At 63.1% G+C, this 17910-nt stretch overlaps 1 protein-coding gene across 1 annotated transcript; it reads left to right on the forward strand.

The window, feature by feature from the left end:
- The first annotated feature begins 9927 nt into the window (after positions 1-9927).
- On the forward strand, positions 9928-17459 carry SPDEF (SAM pointed domain containing ETS transcription factor). The gene is made up of 6 exons (XM_064498158.1): positions 9928-10015; positions 14423-14788; positions 15707-15904; positions 15994-16041; positions 16392-16532; positions 16602-17459. Exons 2-6 carry the CDS (start codon positions 14449-14451, stop codon positions 16778-16780), a joined length of 906 nt encoding a protein of 301 aa, XP_064354228.1. The 5' UTR covers positions 9928-10015; positions 14423-14448; the 3' UTR covers positions 16781-17459.
- Positions 17460-17910: the final 451 nt, after the last annotated feature.

Consider the following 17910-nt stretch of genomic DNA (forward strand, 5'->3'; position numbering starts at 1 on the left):
GGTGCAGCCGGCCTCAAATTGCTCTTGCTGTCAGGTTTCTAACTTTTAAGAAGGGGGATGTGAGCTATGCTCAGAAAAGCTCTTCCCAGGTGACTTCAGGGCACTGATTGCACTGGTTTCTATAGGACTGATGCCTTCAGACTCACGGAGTCTAGCAGGGATGCATGAAGCATGGCCTGCTTTATCGTGAGTGCTGAATGCCACGTCTGCTGGCGAGCGTGAGGCTCTGTGTGCAGCAGTGCAGGTAGCTCAGTCCAGGTGAGTTAAGCACATTGAGCTCTCAGGCCTCTTGGAAATGCGAGGAAATCATGGCTGGTTGGGACTGGTGAGCCAGGAGAAGAGGACACGTCACCCAAGTGAGGCTGGTGCTCCTTGACTGGGGGAGGGATGGGGCTGGCACCCACTGGTAGAGGGGACGTAGACACAGGCTGCAACTGGCTCCTGTCTCTTAATAATGCCATCTGCCCTGAAGTCTTGAGAAGAGGGAGAGAGCAAGCTCTTCCTTCCCTCCCTCTTAAAAATGGAAAAAGGGGTAATACAATACACTTCTGATGGCCTCTAAAATGGATCCTTGTGTCAAGCATGAGCCATTTAGGATTTGGAGCTGCGTAGCTGAGACGATATGATCAGTGGTAGTCCAGCCACCCTGTCTCAGCCTAGGCAAGTTGAAGCATGACATACCTAGGCTTAGCCCCAAACTGGCAATGCCACACTAGGAGGAAGGAGAGCTGCGATCTGCTGCCCACAGCTCGGGAGAGTTGCATCCAGACCCCTCGAGGGTTTGGAAGATGCAGCCCCCCACAGAGGGGCAAGGTTGCGCGGTCTGAGAGCATGTGGGCATGGGAGTAGCTGGAGTCTGCAGGATTAGGAAATGCACGCTGTCCCATGTCTGGGTTTCCGTTGTGTGTTTAATTTTTTTTCTTGTGTGAGTGAGTGGGTGGTTCTGCAGCCTGTCTATTCTCTCCGGGGGGAGTGCATGTGTAGAACAGGATGGTGTGTTGCCTCATTGAGTCTGGGAGAAGTCCTATGATAGCACATTGGGGGTAAAAAATAAAAAGGAAGCTTTTTCCTTAATGTATAAATGAATATTTGTATGATTAAATTAACACAGAAAAAAAGTTCTTTAGCTGTTGAGAGTTTTATTGAAGCTCCAAAAACTTCTGAGTCTCTGATCTTGTAGCTAAATGTACCCTTCTCACTTCAATATCCAAGGTGTTTGCAGATGCTAAGATGCATCTATAGGCACAGTGTCCCTAAAGACAATGCTATCCCTGGGTTTACCCCAACATGCTTTAAAAAGAAGAAATTCCGTGTGTACCAAGTTTATCAAACAAATGTTCCAGTCCAAGTAGTTGCATCCCAAGAATGGCAGAGAGACCGTATGGCTCTTTCTGTGAAGGGGAAGGAGGGGGGCAGGAAAACCTGTTAAAAAGAGAGGGGGCTCCCATCACAGCATCTGTTCCTGGCAGAGGATTCCTGCTGGGGTTGCACAGTGCCTGCGCAGAGCAGTTGCAGGGGCTGGGAGAGGTCAGGAGGTAACTGCTCAGGGAGAAACTTTTGGAAGTTCCTGGTCGTGAGGGCCCTGCTGATGCAAGGTGTGAGGTTAGCACCGGGCCAGCTGTTTCCTAAAGCAGGAAGCAGAGAGAAGCAGACTTGTGCTCAGACTCATTCCTTCTGTCTGGGTTTGCAAGATCTTGGGTAATTAGAGGCCATAGAAGACACTTGTGACACTGCAGTCTTATCCTTTGCCAAGTTACAGCAATGACCTGCGTAAAGGTATGTGGTTATACACATTCACAAGTGCTGCCAGTGGAATCGTGGCCCTTGTTATAAGGTCAGGTAACTGCTTCACAATAAAGCTGCTGTCTCCTGATAAAACCAGTCCTCGGCTGACGTGTACGCTCGTACGTCGCTGTGGCTCAGCGCTGAGCAAAGCGTGCCGATGCCCAGCCTGGGCGACAGGTAAGTGCCATCTCGGCAAAAACTGCGGCCTCGTGCCGGTTGTCATCAGGGTTGGAGCGGGTGGGAGGGAGGCAGCACTGAGAGGTCCAGATGCAGATGGCAGAAGGGGAGTGGAAATCTGATTTTTAGTGGCCTTTATAAGGGAGTCACCAGTGCAAAAGAATACCGCAGCTGCAGCTGGGTCCTTGAATGCTCCCCACGTGGTCTCTTACCCTGCTTCCCCAGGCTACCAGCCAGGGCCTCTGGAGGCTCCGGAGACTCCGGCCAGCAGCAGACTGAGCTGCCGAGTGTTTCGTGAGTCTCTTGGATAGTCAGTAAAGGGATTTTATATGAAGTTAATTTTTTCATATGTCCAGGCTGTCACTAAGGGAGTATTTAGTGCTCTTCGTGGATCAGGATGGGGGCATCTGAAGGTCTCCGCTTTGGGAGATGCTTGTGTGGTCACCCTGGGCTGAGCTGCTTTTCACAAGCCAGCCATTATTGTTCAGGGCACTGAGCCCAAACATTTGCCTATATAAACTGTATTTTGGAGCAGCTTAGATGAAGCTGTTCTTTTGCTTACATGCGACTTTGTTGCTAATCCTTGCAAGAAGCCTCAATGTGCGTGTGTGTGTGCTGGTTCTGTTTTTCAGCATTTGAATAAGCGCCTGGAGCTTTCATGCACTGTTTAAGCTTGTCCGAAAGCTTTCTGGGAACAGACATCCTGCTACCTGTGCCTATTGGTATTTATTTTGTGCCTTGCAATGAATGCACCCCTTGAGCTTGCTGCTCGCAGGTGTCTTCAAGACCGTTCTGTGTTTGGATAGGTTAAGATTGCCTCCCCTTCCTCCCTCCCACCCTCTTCCTCCCTTTTCATTTACTCGTTATTTGCTTGAAAGGATCTATTTGTCTTTAGGGTTGCAACCTGTCAGAAGCTCATCAAAGCAGGACAATATGATCACACCTTCCTTCAAATACTATCTTAGGAGCAGGCAAATAACGTGAGCCATTGCTATAGTGGAGGTCATCTTACCACCGTGACTCTTGCCTGGTGATTCGATGTGCTGGGTGTGGTGCAAGGTGGCAAGGCAGGAGGCCAAGTCAAATAGTTGCTACAGTCACCTATGAACTGCTTGGGTTTGCTTTTCCTGCTTTTTGAATTCTTTTTTTTAAGGGGATCAGATCACTGTCCATTAAAAGTTATAGAAATCTCGTTTTAAGTCAGCTTTTTTTTGGTCCATGAAGTGATGGCTGCTGTAGTTAGGAGAAAATCTTCCTGTCCAGTTGTGCACGCTGTGGGTGTGCGCACACTCGGTGAGTTACAGCGGGGAAAGCGGGCTGTGCACCGTCCCACAGCGTGCGGGTTGAATCGTGTCACCCCCCGGGCCTCGGCGAATACCCGTGCTCATCACTGCAAACCGCTCTGGCTGGAGGGGCCTCTGCTCTCCTGCGCTAACAGAAGACAAAAGCTGGCCCGAAACCTTGGTGTCATGTTGCCTTACCTGCAGGTCTAAAGGCTCCCTTGGATCACAGCTGGAATCTGCTCCTCGAGGTTTTGTCTTATATAGCCGTTATTTTCCCTCGTCGGAAAGCGGATTAACCCTTCAGCTGGAGGAAGCGACCACAGTTATGTTGAAGTCAACGGCACAGAGACGACTTAAGCCTGCTGGGGCTCTTCTCTGCACCTCTTCTGCGGTGGTCGAGGGCCACGGTCCCCTCACGCGAAGCGCGTCAGGACAGAAATGACTTGCACGGAGACGATCCGGTACCGCGTGGGCTCCCCGCGAGCGCTGGGCCTTTCGGGAGCACAGGATACGGCACTGGCCGTCGCTGCAGCGGAGAAGCGGGCAGGTTTCCGTGGTTTCCCCCGTGCCCACCAAGCCGCATGGGATGGAGCCTGCAACGGGCTGGAAGGTGCCAAGGGAGGCAGCTGTATCCACTCCTCCTCCTCCTCCTTCTCCGTAAATCCTTCGGGGTACACTGTAAAGCAGGTCAAGTGGAAAGCAGGCCGTGCTTTTTAAGGAGAATTTTGTGCTCTGGCAAGGGAGTCCGTGGGGAAGAGCATATGTGAACCTGTGCTTAAATGCAAGGAGTCAGAAATAACTTCTAGCTTTAAGGATGCTTTTCGGTGTGTGGTTTTTTTTTTTTTTTTTTTTTTTTTTTTTTTTTTTTTGGGTGGGGGGGTTGTACTCTCTCTCATTATGGTGCTCAGCCAGCGCATTAGTTGGAAAATACCCGGTTAAGCAGAAATGGTTTAAGGAAATCTAACCTCAAACCTATGCTGCCCCATTCATAAAACCCCCGAGCAAAAGCGTGTGCTGGAAACGGCGAGGAAGCAGATGGCAGGCGCAGGGAAGGAGTAGCAGTGTTTGCCCTCCGGTGCGCTGGGAGCAGCCTGTAGGCTGTCGTGGAGCAGGGCTGGTTGAAAGCTTTGTCCCTTCCAGTGTTCCCTTATTTTTATTACACCTTTGCCAGCACAAGCAATGCCTTTGCAATACCTTGAAGTGCTTTAATGGAAAAAGTATTGTTTTTCCCCCTTTTTACCACGCGTTTCCCGAGGCTTTCACGGGCTCCTCGGCCTCTTCTTTCATCCTCCCGGCAGTTGTGAGCTACAGTTCAAGCTAAGGGTGTTTGAGCGAGCCCGGAAGCTGGAGATTAGGCGTAATTATGCTACTTCAGAGCTTCTTCACTGAGAGTGGTGCATTTTTTTTCCAGCAGTCAAGTGCCAGCTCTCGATCTCTGAGGCTGTGCTACATCAGGGGAATTCATTAAGGATCTCTGCGAACGCGGATAATTAACCTGCTCGAGAGCTTCCCCCCTTGCTGCGAGGGCCGCGTTTGCTCGGCCGCCCACGAGTGCTGCTCGAGCAGCCGCTGAAGGAGGTGCAGACACGGGCTGCGGCGCGTTGCGGGGAGGGAGCGTGTGCCTGCAGCCTGGGCTGACGCTGATGCATCTCCCGTCACCTTGTCTTAGCAAGGCCAAGCTGCCTGCCCTGCCTGCTCCCCCTGAGCCTGGAGCGGGCAAGGAGCTGCATTTTGAGGGCAAAAAGATGAAGCCCCATGGAGGATGTCTTGCAGAGAGGCTGGTGGTGTCTGTCTCCATAGCGATCTCCATTTATTGACTAAAAACAAGGCGCTGCTTCCCAGCTGCTGCTGCGGGGCGGATGGGTTGAGTGTGTGAGTGTGGGGGGGTCCCATGGGGAGGCTTCGACCTCCAGGAGCTGCGTTTGGTGCACGGGAGAGGCAACGGGGCTGAGACCTGTCCCTGCTCCTGCGGGCTATGCTGCAGGGGGTCCTTTCCTCACCTCCAAGCGGGGATGAGCCCCTGGGCTGGTGGGATGGAGGGGCCAGCACCTGGGGGTTTCGGGTGGCAAAGCCAGGGAAGGTGCTTGGAAAGGGCTCAGTTATGGCCAGCTTGGAGCCGGGAAGGGCCGGAGCGGGTGCCAGCAGAGGGAGCTGAGCATGCTCCTCGTGCCCAGAAACCCTCCGGAGCGGCCGGGAGCTGCTGGCCGGGCTGAGAGGCCCGTGGACCCCGCTCTTGTCCCCGTGTTTGGGGACCACGGTGCCTTCCCCCTGCCCTGGCGGGGTCTGCACCCAGCGTCCCAGCTGTGCGCCGGGGGGGAAAGAGGCAGCAAACCTTATCTAATCTGCCCCATTTCCCTTCCTGCGTGTTTGCTGTGGCCGGGTTTCCTCAATTACCTGGGACAGCTGCGGGCCGGGCCCTGACGTCAGCCCGCGGCGGAGCCCCAAAACCCGCGCGTGGCCCCGCGGCAGGGCTGCCCGGTCCTGGGGTGCCCGCAGACCCAGGCGCCCGGAGGCTTTCGGGATGCACTGGGGTCCGCGTCCAGCCTTCGGGCTTGGAAAGGGCTGAGTTTGGGCGTTAGGGGCTTTTTTTAGGGATCCCCCAGGTGCCGGGAGCCGCTCCTGCTCCCGGGCTTTGCACGCTGCTGCTTTGCCACCGTGGGAGCTGCTGGTGCCGCCGCGGCTCCCACGCTCCATGGGGCCGTTCTGCCCGAGGATCGTTTGCATGCGGGGGGAAAAGGGAAAGAAAAGGCACGACCGGATTTGCATTTCTCCGTGGCAGACGCTGTGGGAAACAAAGCAGCGGAGGGTTTGCTGCCGCTCGGCCCCGCACGGCGCTGTGTGAAAAGACAACATCGCCGTGCGCTGGCACCGGGCCCTGCCAGTCTCACCTGGCTGCCTGTGCGCGCCCGGGAACGCCGCCGGGGCCCGTGCAAAGAGCCGGTCCCGGAGCAGGGCTCGTCCCGCCATGGGGCTGAGCATCCTGCATCCCCTGCTGCCTCCATCGCTGGGCGCTGCGGGGGTCCGGAGGCCTCGCTGGGTCCGGGATGGTGCCGGGGGGCGGGAGGGGGCCGGCAGCCCGCAGCGTGCGCACGAGCCCCCGGCGCACGGCCTTTACGGCAGCACCTGGGAGATGGGGACGGCGGCAGACGCGGGCGAGGAGGCGATAAACAGGAGCGGCCGGCTCCTCGCGCCGGGGCCCTTTCGGAAACGGGTGATCCATGGGGAACGGGGCCGGCGCTCCCGCGGGCTCCGACCTCCCGCCGTGCCTCGGCTTGCCGCGACACGAGAGCGGCGATGCTAAACCTCTCGGTGCAGGCCGGGAGGAAGCGCGCGGTGTGAGCAAACATCCAGCGAGCAGCAATTAAGATTACGGGCGGCAGGAGGGGAGCGAGCGGCGGGCGGCTCCCGGCGGGACCTTTCCCAGTGCCCCATTCCCGGGATGCCCGGGCTCTTCCTCGCGCGGGTTTCCCTGCGCCGGGTCCTTCCCAGGGGGTGCAAAGCCGCTCTCCCCCGGCTGCAGCCCCCCGAGGCCTCGCCGGGGCATCCGCACGTGCCGGTTTTCCCAGCCCCGGCACCACCGTGGCCACCGGATCCCGGCGAGTGAAGCAGGAGAAACCTGCTGCCGCAGGAGACCGGGAAGCGCCGTTCGGCCCCGGTGCCAAACTGCTGGGGCTGGACCGTGCCTGCGGTTTCCACAGTGACATCAAGCCCCTTCAATGCTTTTATTATGTCCGTATGTTATATGGCTGCTTCTCTGTTATTCTTGCGATGGAGCCAGCGATTAGCGCAGGTGGGTGGGCAGGGAGATTCCTCCAGCCTGATTCACGAGTCCTTTCTCCGACTTTCCCCCCGCCGGCTCGCGGGTGCTGCAGCCGGGGTGCCGGATCGCAGGCGAGCGCTTGGCAGAAAGGACAAGGAAAAGCACACAAAACTGCGCACACAGGCGGCAGAAAAGCCAGACTTTATTTCCCCTCTTTTATTGTTCCTCAGGTGTCGCAACCTTTTCTTTTCCTGTTTTGCATATGTAACCAGAGCCGCTTTGAATGGCAGCCGTGACCCCGCCGGGATTGCGAAAGGTGGGAGGCAGGAGCGCGCCGGGGCCGCCGAGGCCGAGCTGCGAACGCTCCCGACTTCGGCCGAAAAACGTCAGGAATCACCTCATCTGGGCGCCGGCTGCCGCAATGCTCTTCCCAGGCCTTTGCCTGGGGCAGATGTGTCCGGGGACAGCGGGATGCTCTTGTCACCGTGGCCGCATTCTGCCGGCTCTGGGGACAGAGTCCGGCCCGTGGGGGTCCCCGGCACACGGCTCTGGCTGGACCATGCACCAACCCATCCGCGCGCGGCATCGATGATCGGCCTCGGTCCCCTTGGCCGATTTGGGATTTTTCCATGTTTTCCTGCCGCGGCGCAGGCAGACCTGCAAAGCAAACGCCTCGGAAAGCCGGGCAAATGTTTTTCCCTTCAATGTATTGCTTATCGAAATCTCCGGTGCTCCTGATAACAGGCGCAGGGAAAACATTTCCAGACCCAGACGTGGTCTCTGGAGCCGGGCTGGGGCGGCTCGGCGGCGGGATGCTCCCGGCCGGGATGCGGGGCCGGCGCCTCCGGCGGGTCCCTGCCCCGGGCGACCCTTTGCTGCCCCTCTCCCCGTTGCTGCTTGGCTGTTTGCTGTAACGAGTGGTAATTAAACCGAATAGGAGGGAGACCTGCGGGCGATGTCACGGCGAGGAGGCGCGAAGGCAGCTTGCACGAGCCCTGCAAACCGTGGCTTAGCGCCGACAAAACCAGCGGCCATGAGATTGAGCCGTTTGGCCTTAAAGTATCGAAACAACCCGCTGAGCCCCCTCCCCAAACGGCGGCTTCCCTTCTCCCCTCGCCCCCCGCATCCCACCGAGCCCCCGGCTCCCTCCTGGCCGCCGCCACGTGTTATGGGCCCGGCCATGTTTACCAAAACAGCCGGCGGCGAAGCTGCCCTCGGACGGCGAGAGCCGTAATCTGGGGGGAACGTTTTCCCCCGCCGATAAGATAACATTGAAGCGTTTCGAAAGGGAGGCGGAAACTCCTGGCGCTGGCGAGCGGGTGGCGAAGCCCGCGGTGCCCTTTGCTAATGCGCCGCCGCGGCCCACGACGCGTTAATGCCCGGGTGCCTTTCCGCGGGGTTTTTTTCTTTTTTCCTCCCGGCGAAGAGCACGGGGTGATGGGGAAAGCGCCGCGCCGGGGCTCGCGGGCTGCTACGTTGCGGAGGTTCGCCCGGGTCTGAGCCGTCCCTCGCAGCGCGGAGAGCTGCTCGGAGGCGCGGAGGCCCTGGGGCCGGCTCACGCGATGGGTATTTACGGCCAGGGCTGGGCTGGGTTGTGGCTGACGCGTTCGCAAAAATGCGGGTTTTGAGGCCGTGGGAGAGTTTGGTTTTTCCCGAGCTGCCGTGGGAGAACCGACTGAACTGCAACGTGTTCCTTGCGTGCTGGAAAGACAATAAATACCAGCTCGGTGTCTGTCACGGTCAAAACAGCTTTTTCCAGCTTGGGCCAGCGAAGACACACCAGGCCCTGACCGCCCCGCGCGTCGCCGGCTCCCGGGCGCCCTGCTCCAGGGCACGGCAGTGATTCCCGCAAGGCACTCTGGTCCCGCTGGGGAGGAAGGTGCCGGGAGTCTGCGCCACAGCGTGGCTGGCAAGCGGAGCAAGGGGCTCCCGGCACGGACCGGGCAGGTTGGAGCATCCTCGGCAGGTTGGAAACTTCTTAGTGGGGTTGGAGCATCCTCAGCAGGTTGGAGCATCCTTGGCATTGGAGCACCCTTGGCATTGGAGCATCCTTGGCGGGTTGGAGTATCCTCGGTGGGTTGGAGCATCCTCAGTGGGTTGGAGTATTCTTGGTGAGGTTGGAGCATCCTTGGCAGGTTGGAGCATTCTCAGTAGGTTGGAGCATCCTTGGTGGTTTGAAGCATCCTTGGTGGTTTGGAGCATTCTTGGTGGGGTTGGAGCATCCTTGGCATTGGCGCATCCTTGGCGGGTTGGAGCGTCCTTGGCATTGGAGCATCCTTGGTGGTTTGGAGCATCCTTGGTGGGGTTGGAGCAACCTCAGTGGGTTGGAGCATCCTCGACTTGCTGCTCGCCACCTCCTCCGTGGTCCTGCACCATTGCCCTCGCGTACACCTCGCTGATTTGCTCCTGGCCCGGCTGGCGCTGGAGCGAGTGATTTTGTGCACGTGGGTCTGGCTGAGCCGCCGGCAGCATCGGAGCAGGTCCTGGTGCCGCGGGGTCCGGCAGGGCTGGAGCAGAGAGGGAGCGGAGGAGCCTTCGGCCTCGCTCGCGCCGGCGGCCGGGGCGGGCGGAGGTTGGGAAGGGGTTAACGGCGCCCGGGTTGGCCCCGCCGACGTGGGTCTGAGCCCGGCGCGCTCGACGCACCCCTCAAGGGTTAAGCCCCGCTTGGGATATTCAAACACCTCCAGCTGAGGTAAGCACACCGCTTGTTTGTTCAGGTAAATAAGGAAGGAATTGGATATAATGGGCAAAGGCGGCGTTTGCTGAGCGCCCCGCGGTCCCGGCCGGCTTCCCCCTCGCGTACCGCCACGCCGATGCCCGGCAGCTGAGCCGGGCCCTCGCCAGCCCATGCCGCCGCCGGGCGGGCGCTGAGCGCCGCTGGCCGCCCCCCGTCCCTGCGCCGCTCCCCCCGGGGCCGCCCCGGCGGGACCATGCCCGCCGCGCCGCGCGCCCCGGGGACGCCTCTTCCCCCCCGCCGCCGCCGCCCGGGCCGTCTCTGAGCTGCCCCCAGGTAAGCCCCCGGCACTGCCCCGGCCCCGCTGCCCCGGCCGCGCGTCCCTGCCCGGCTCACCGCGGGGCTGCCGGGGCCGGGGGCACCGGCCGGAGGGTTCCCGAGCTCCTCGGGACGGGATTGCCCCGGAGAAAGCGGGATTTCCCACCCATCCATCGCACCTTTGCACAGCCTCCCCCTGCTCGAGGTCGGGAGCCGGGAGGCCCCGGCGCGGCGTCACCTGCCTCGGCCGCCCCGTCCCATCCCGCCGCCTCCCGCGGGAACCGGGCCCCGGAGCCCCCGGGGCACCTCTGCCGAGGGCTTTTACCCCCTTTCGCAGCCCCGCAGCCTCGTGGAGCCACCGTGCTTTTTTTCTCCCCCAGTGCCAAAGGCAAATTGGCTCCAGGTTGGGTTTTTATGGTTCTGCTCGGTTAGTGAAACACAAATGCCGCTCGGCTGCCAAATCCCCCACAATCCGGGCTTTCTCCCGGGCAGGAGGCTCGGCCGGGCCGGGGAGGTGCCGCTATAAGCGGGGGCCGGCGCGGGGGCCGGCGAGCTCCGCTGCGCACCCACCCACCAGGCGCCGAGGCCCGCGGCTCCGCGGGGGCCACCACGGCCCGGTCCCCCCCCCTTGGCTGTGGGATGCCGAGGGCGGCCTGACCGGGGTGGCCGGCCCCGCGCAGGTAGCGGCGGTGGCCAAGCGCAGCCGGGGAGGGGTCCGGGGGGGGGACCCCGGGGAGGGAGCGCTGCGGGCGCGAGGAGCAGGGCTTCTGCAGGAGGAGCCCCAGATCAGTCCAGACGCCCCGTGCCGCGTCCCCCCATCCATCCGTGCTGGGGGTCTGCCTGCCTGGGGACTCCCTGGTCCCAAAGCTGGTGCTGGGCAGGGCCCCATAGCGAGACCCCCGCCTCGGTCCTTGCCATCTCCAGCCCCCCGAGCGGCATCTGGGACCCCCAAGCTCCTGCTCCGACCACAGGGTGATCTCTCCCCCAGCAAATCCCAACCAGCGACTTGCCTCCGAGCATCCCGGCATCTCCTGCACCCCCAGCTCGGCTGGGGCACGAAGCCCCCGGTGCCTCCACCCGCTCCGTCCGGCCCCACTAAAACCGTCTGCGGTTGCTGCCGGGGTGGGGGGGGGATCGGCTTGCAACAGCCCTGCGAGGGTCCCACGCGCCTCCCGTCCCCCTGGGGCTGCAGCGCCCGGCGCCTCGCCCACCGCACCGGTGGCCTCCCCGGCGCTCGGCTCCCGCACGGAGCACCCGGAGCCGGGGCCTGGGGAAGGGCCCCCGGGGCCCCCCGGGATTTGGGAGCTCTCCCGGGGCAGCGCCTGCCCCTGTCCCGGGCCGATCTCGGCAGCCCCGGGCCTTCCCCGGGCTTCCCGCGCTGCGCTCCAGCACAACCTGTTTAACCGCAGATTTAATTTTAATTAACGGGCCCATTGTTTGAGGGTGCTCGGCTGGGTGGGTTTTTTTTTCTTTTCTTGGCTTTGCTTTCTCCGGAGTCGCTGGTGCAGGTTGTGCTCAGCCACTGGGGCAGGCAGTGCCGGGGCACCTGACCTCAGCGGCTCCTCATCCTCGTCCTTCATCCCCCGGGGCGGGGAACAGGGACGCGGGCGCCCCAGGCCCCATCCCGCTGCTCTGCCCGCCGGCTCCACCGTCCCGCTTTCGCGGGGAGACCTCGGCGACGCCGCGGGGCGCAGGATCCGGGCGGCTCCGGCTGCCGTGACGGAGGGAAGCGAAAACCTCGCAAAACCGCCCGGGGCCCGGCGCCTCGTCCAACTCGGTGGCAGCTGTTTGCTTAAAGTGTTGCAAGAGCTAATGCCCTAATCGCTTCCTCTCCTGCCCGGCGGCTGCTCCGGTGCCGTTCCCGGAGCTGAGCCCCTGTGCGGTGGCCGAGCCGGCTGCTTTCCCGCGCTGTGATTCCCGCTCGCCGATGCCTGGCCAGCCGGGATGTGATCCCTGCGCCCCTGGGGCCGGGGCCTCCCCCCGCCGCCCCGCAGCCCCTTCTTTCGCCCGAAGCGGCTTCGGAGAGCAAACACGTCCCCACCCAGGCGCGGAGCCCGGCCCGCGGCCGCCTGCGTGCCAGCGCCGGGGAAAGGCAAACACGGCCCCCGCCCTGGGAGTACAGCATCGCTCGGCAGGTGCTCGCGCAGGCTCCCCGCGCCCCCGGCCCGCGGCTGCTGCTGGCACCCGCTTTTCCCGGCTGCCCGGGGTGCGGGAAGCACGCGGCTGCGCCGGAGGCTCTGCGCAATTTGGCTCGGTGCAATTTGGCTCCATGCAATTCGGCTCCGTGCAATTCGGCTCGGTGCAAATCAGCTCGGTGCAAATCAGCTCAGTGCAATTCGGCTGGGTGCAACTGGGCTCGGTGCAATTCGGCTCGGCACGCGGCAGCCCTCCGGCGCGGGGGCCGGGCAGCCCCTGCCCCTCCCGGGCCCTTTGCAAGAGGCCGGAGTCGCGCAAGCTGTTGCCGCTTCCCTGTTGTGCCGGGAGCAGCGTGAGGCTGGATTTAGGGCTGATCTGCTAAAGCTCCGCACTTAATCCAGAGCGAATGAAGCGGAGGTTTGGAAGCGGGCGGCATCTCTCAGGGAAACGGGCCGGTGGGGAGGTGCCGCGACCCCGTCCTCCATCCTCCTCCTCCTCCTCGCTGCGGCCTTTGTGGTGCCACCAAAAACGCCCCGTTTGCTTGGTGCCTGGGATCGCAGTTTCCAGCTCCCGAATGAGGGATCCCTCTCCTGGATCCCTGTCTTTGAGGTTGGGATGGAGGTGAGGCTCTCGCCGGTGTCTCCGTGCACCGTGGTGGTTTCCCCGGTGCAGGGCCGGGCAGGCTGGGGCTCGGCCCCGGTGAGCCGATGCCTCCGTCCCCAAGACCATGCGAGATGTTTGCAAAGCGCAGGCAATGCCAAGCCTCAAAAACCACCCTGCTGTCGGGGGAAAAATCCCTGCGGGCTTTGGTAAACCCACCCATTACAGCGGGATGCTGCAAATCCTCCCGGCACCCCTGTTTCTCCCCACCGCCAGCAGCTCTGTGGTTAACGGTCTCTGGCTTGCGGCTATTAATGGTGTTTAATTACGTGTCCTTCGCCAGCGCGGCCGACTCGGGAGCAGAGCTGGGCCCAGGCTGCTGGCAGGAGCCGCTGCGGGGAGGGGTAGTGTGGAAATGCACATTTTTCTGGCACATTGAGAGCGCCGCGGAGATGCTAACACCCCGTCCCGGACACTCCGTAAATACCATCCCTCCCACGCCGAGCAGACGGCTCGCGGGCTCTGCGGGCTCGCGCGGCTCCGGGGATTCGTTCCGCTCGCTGCCCTGCCTCCACGAACCCAAGGAAATGTTCCCTGCTTTATTGTTTAAACCCTCCTTTGCCTTGCTGGGATTTATAGCAGACAGGGGATCATCTTGCCCCAGCTGCTTTTTTCCCCCTCTGCTTTGGGGGCTGCCTTGCCCGGTCGCTTTGGGGGGTTGCAGGGTTCGGTGGCCGCAGCATCCCGCTTGCTGCGCCGGGCTGCTCTGGGCTCTGCACAGCCCTGGCTTATCACAGCCTCCGTTGCAAAAGCCGGAGCAGTGGCAGTGATGCTTTTTCTGCTTTTAAAGAGCATCACATCACTTGTGTGTGGTTTTTCCTTCTGGTAAAAAAATATATATATATCTGGAGGCAGGCAAGGAGCGCCGAGCCCCCGGCAGTGCCCTGGCCCCCGCCGTGCCCTTAGACGGCCTCCCGCTCGCTGGGGTCCTTCTCTTCCTGAGCCTCAGGATGCCTCTCGGGGAGCTTTCTCCACTGACGGAGACGATTCCCAGTGTTGCCATGGAAATGCAGCAGGCTCATCCTCATCTCCGCAGCCTCCGGGACTCCCCGCGTCCCCGAGACAGACGGGAACGGGCTGGGTTTGGTGGTTCGGTTCTTGCGAGAGAGGAAAGAGAAAGTTCCCGTGCGGGGGGTCTGCAGCGGGCGGCCGGCCGGGGCCCTGGGTGCCAGTGCTGAGCTCGGGCCCTGGCCCGGCAGAGCCGCTTTGGGTGCTTCGGCGTCGGGCTGGAGGCAGCGGCGATGTTGTCCGTGCACAGAAACGTGCCCGCCTGGGTCGGATGCCCAGTGTTGCCGCCGCCTTGCACGGGCGTCCAGCCCCGCTCGGGGTGCAAGTGCTGCAAACCCCGTTTGCACGTCGTGCTCCAACCCCGTTTGCACGCCGTGCTCCCTCCCGAAAGCCGCCGGCGGCCGAGCCCCGCTCGCTGCCCGCTGACCCAGAAGCGGGGCAGCCGCCCCGCGCGGCGCGGGGCTCCGGGGCTGGCTTTCATCCGGGCTCTGGCCGGGCGCCGCGGCTCTTTTTGGCGGCTTTCTCTCCCCTCTAACAGGCTTAGCCGCCGCCTTTGTGCCTGCCGCCGGGCGGGCAGCGCCGGGCGCGCCGCGAGCCTCCCGCTCTCCCCTCTCCCCGCAGGCTCGCAGCCGGCGCCGAGCAGCGGCATGGGCAGCGCCGGCCCCGGGCTGCCCGCCCCGCCGGCCGCCCCGGAGCAGAGCCTGCCCGCTTTCTGCCTCCACTACTTCGACATGCTCTACCCGGAGGACGCGGCCTGGGCGCCCAAGGGCCCGGGGGAGCCGTCGGCGGGCGGCCGCGGCGCGGTGCCCAAGGAGCCGGAGCAGTGCCCCGTCATCGACAGCCAGGGCCCGGGGCCGGGCGCCGAGCTGGACTTGCAGGGCAGCCTGCCCCTGGAGGAGCACTCGCTGGAGCAGGTGCAGAGCATGGTGGTGGGCGAGGTGCTGAAGGACATCGAGACCGCCTGCAAGCTCCTCAACATCGCCGCAGGTGGGTGCCCCGGGGCCGGGCTGGGTGCGCCAGCGCCGGGTGCCCGCTGCGTTTGCAAGCAGGGCGCCGGGTGCAGGCGGGTGCTGCCGCCCGGCTCCCCGCAGGGCCCTTCCCGAAAGCCCGCGGGCGCCCGCGAAACGCCCTCGCTGGCTTGGGGCTGCGAGGAGGCTCTGCGGAGCGCGGGGAGGCAGCGGTGCAGAGCCGGGGAGGGCAGGCGCCGGGACGCACCGTCCCTTCCCCTCCCTGGCCACACTACCGGGACGCGTTTCAGCATTGCATGCGTTTCGCGGAGGGTGAAGGGTAACGAGGAGCCGACGGTGCCGCTGGGGCTGCTGCATCCTCCCTCCGTGTCCCGTTCAGCCTCCCCGGCATCGCTGCAGCCATGCGTGGGGGCTCCGGCCACGCGCAGCTTGATGCAGGCTCCTTCGTCCGCCCTGCTCCCAAAAGGCGTGAGCACGAGCTGGGATCTTGCAGGGAGCACGCGGGACGTCAAAAGGCTGGATACGGCCTGAGCAGCCCCGTCCCAGCCCCGCGGGGGGGAGCAGGGCAGGCAGCGGGGCAGACCCCCCCCCCGGGGCCGTTCCCGGCTGCGCCGAGCCCCAGGTGCCCCATGGGTGCTGCCAGCGCCGGGGCCGGGAACAAAAGGGACTTTGACAGGCGGAGGAAAAATGCCACCGCGGAGCAGAGCGAGGTCGTGCCGCTACCCCGGGCGCCGCGGGGCGGTCGCTGCCGCCGGCAGTGCTTGGCTGCTTGCTGGGCTGCGCGGGACGGGGACGCAGGGTCCCCGAAGCGGCTTTCCCTCCGGAAACCTGGGGTGTTTCGCTCCCCGGGGCTGCTGCTGCTGCAGGGCAGCTTGGCCGGGGCAGTGGGGCTGTGGGGTGAGCTGAGTTTGCCCGGGCTTTGCTGGGCTCCCCGCAGACCCTGCCGACTGGAGCCCCGGCAACGTGCAGAAGTGGATCCTGTGGACGGAGCACCAGTACCGGCTGCCGCAGATCGGGAAGTCCTTCCAGGAGCTGTCGGGCAAGGACCTGTGCGCCATGTCCGAGGAGCAGTTCTGCCAGCGCTCCCCGGCCTGCGGCGATGTGCTGCACGCCCACCTTGACATCTGGAAGTCCGGTAGGCGCCGGCGCCCGGCGGGCGATGCGGGCGATGCCGCGCGTCCGGCCGGGGAGATGCCCCCCTGACCGGGAGCTTTTCCCTTCCAGCCGCCTGGATGAAGGAAAAAGTTGCCCCGGGCGACGGGCGGCACTGCGGTGAGTTTTGCACGGGCTCAGCCCTGCCGGCCCGTCCCTCGGCGCCTGGGCTGGGGTGCTGGGAGGTCGCTTCCCAATTAATTGCAATTACTAGATGCATCGGTGGAGTTGCCGTGCCAGTGGTTTTGCCCCAAAACCAAGGCCCGGGCTGCCCGCGTGGTGCAGCCAGAGGGGCAACAGCCGTGAGACCCCCGCGGGCCCCGTCCCTCCCCCCCGGGCGTCCCAGCTGATTTTGGGCCGAGTCCCCCGGAGACCCACGGCATGGATCTGGGGTTCCCGGGCCCCGGCGCGGCGCAGGGCGGCCGGCACCGCTCTCCGCCCCGTCCTCAGCCGGTCCCTGCCCGCGGCAGGCGGCGACGGCGGCTGGGCGGACGGCGAGGTGGACTCGTCCTGCGCCGGGCAGCCCATCCACCTCTGGCAGTTCCTCAAGGAGCTCCTGCTGAAACCCCACAACTACGGGCGCTTCATCCGCTGGCTCAACAAGGAGAAAGGTGGGTGCTGCGGCGGCGGCGGCGGCGGCGTGGGGACGAGGGCCGCGCCGTGACCCCGCTTCCTCGCAGGCATCTTCAAGATCGAGGACTCAGCGCAGGTGGCACGTCTCTGGGGCATCCGCAAGAACCGCCCGGCCATGAACTACGACAAGCTGAGCCGCTCCATCCGGCAGTATTACAAGAAGGGCATCATCCGGAAACCCGACATCTCCCAGCGCCTCGTCTACCAGTTCGTGCACCCGCTGTGAGAGGCGGAGGAGGGACAGGCTGCGCCCGGGGGCGCCGGGGGGACCCTCGCCACCGCGGAGACCCTCTCCCGAAGCTAAGGACCGCGGCCGGCGGCGGAGAGGCTCCGAGCCGCCGAGCTCCCCGCGTCCTCCGGCCCCCGGGACGCCGGGGCCCCGGGCTCGGGCTGTTGTTCGCCAGAGGACAAAGGCTCCGCGGTCCCGCGCCGGGGCGCACGCCGAGCCGGGGGACACGGGGACGTGCCACCGCCGCCGCCCGGCCGGGCTCCCGCACCCCGGCACCGCTTTTGGGGCAGCAAGCCGGCCCCCGGGGCGTCTCCTGCAGAAGGATGTGGCCCCTTCAGAGCGAGATTTTGCAAAAGGGGCGATTGCAAAACGCGGCCCCGGTGCCTCCCCGCAGGCGCCCGCGCCCCCCACCTCGCCCCGGCGCGGGGCTCGCCCCGTGCTTTCCGTCTGGTTTGACTTTCACTGCCTGATTCCTGTTCCTAGGGAGGGGGAGGAAGAAAAAAAACAAAAAAAGAAAAGATGTGATTTTTGCCGTTTCCTGCTGGAAGATAAATCTGAAACGCAAACACCTGAACCAGAACTTGGACCGAGAACCGGGGACTGTTTAACCTGCACATTTCATAAGAGTCTAAGTTACCTGGCAATGTTGATCTTTTATATTATAGCTTTTTTTATTTGTTTTCCTTTTGGTTTTGGCCGGCGATGAGCTGTGGTTTAGGTTCAAATGAGGAGTATAAAAGGGAGCCCCGGATGCCCGTGAAATGCTTCGTGGGAGTTTAAGGGCGGAAAAAAAATACCCGGCTGGTGGTTTTTTGTTTTTAACTTAAAATAGCTGCCTGTGGCAGCTGCTGCCTTTTTATCGACTTTCTGCCTGTTTCGTGCTGTTGACGCGGCAGGGAAGCGGCGGTGCCTCGGCCAGCCCCGCGCACACCACGGCCGGGCCGGGGGCCGAGGCCGCCGGGGGGAGCAGGGGAAGGAGGAAACAGCCTTTGTCTCTGGAAAAGGGAGAAAAAAACCAAAAAAACAAGGGGGAAAAAAAGCGCAGTGTGTGTCTGGTGATTTCCTTGGTGCCCGCACGCACGGGCTGCTGCCGGCTGGACCTGGGCGCCGTCTCGAGCTGGGACCCC

Source organism: Dromaius novaehollandiae, chromosome 27 (genome assembly GCF_036370855.1).
Source record: "Dromaius novaehollandiae isolate bDroNov1 chromosome 27, bDroNov1.hap1, whole genome shotgun sequence".
Lineage (NCBI taxonomy): Eukaryota > Metazoa > Chordata > Aves > Casuariiformes > Dromaiidae > Dromaius > Dromaius novaehollandiae.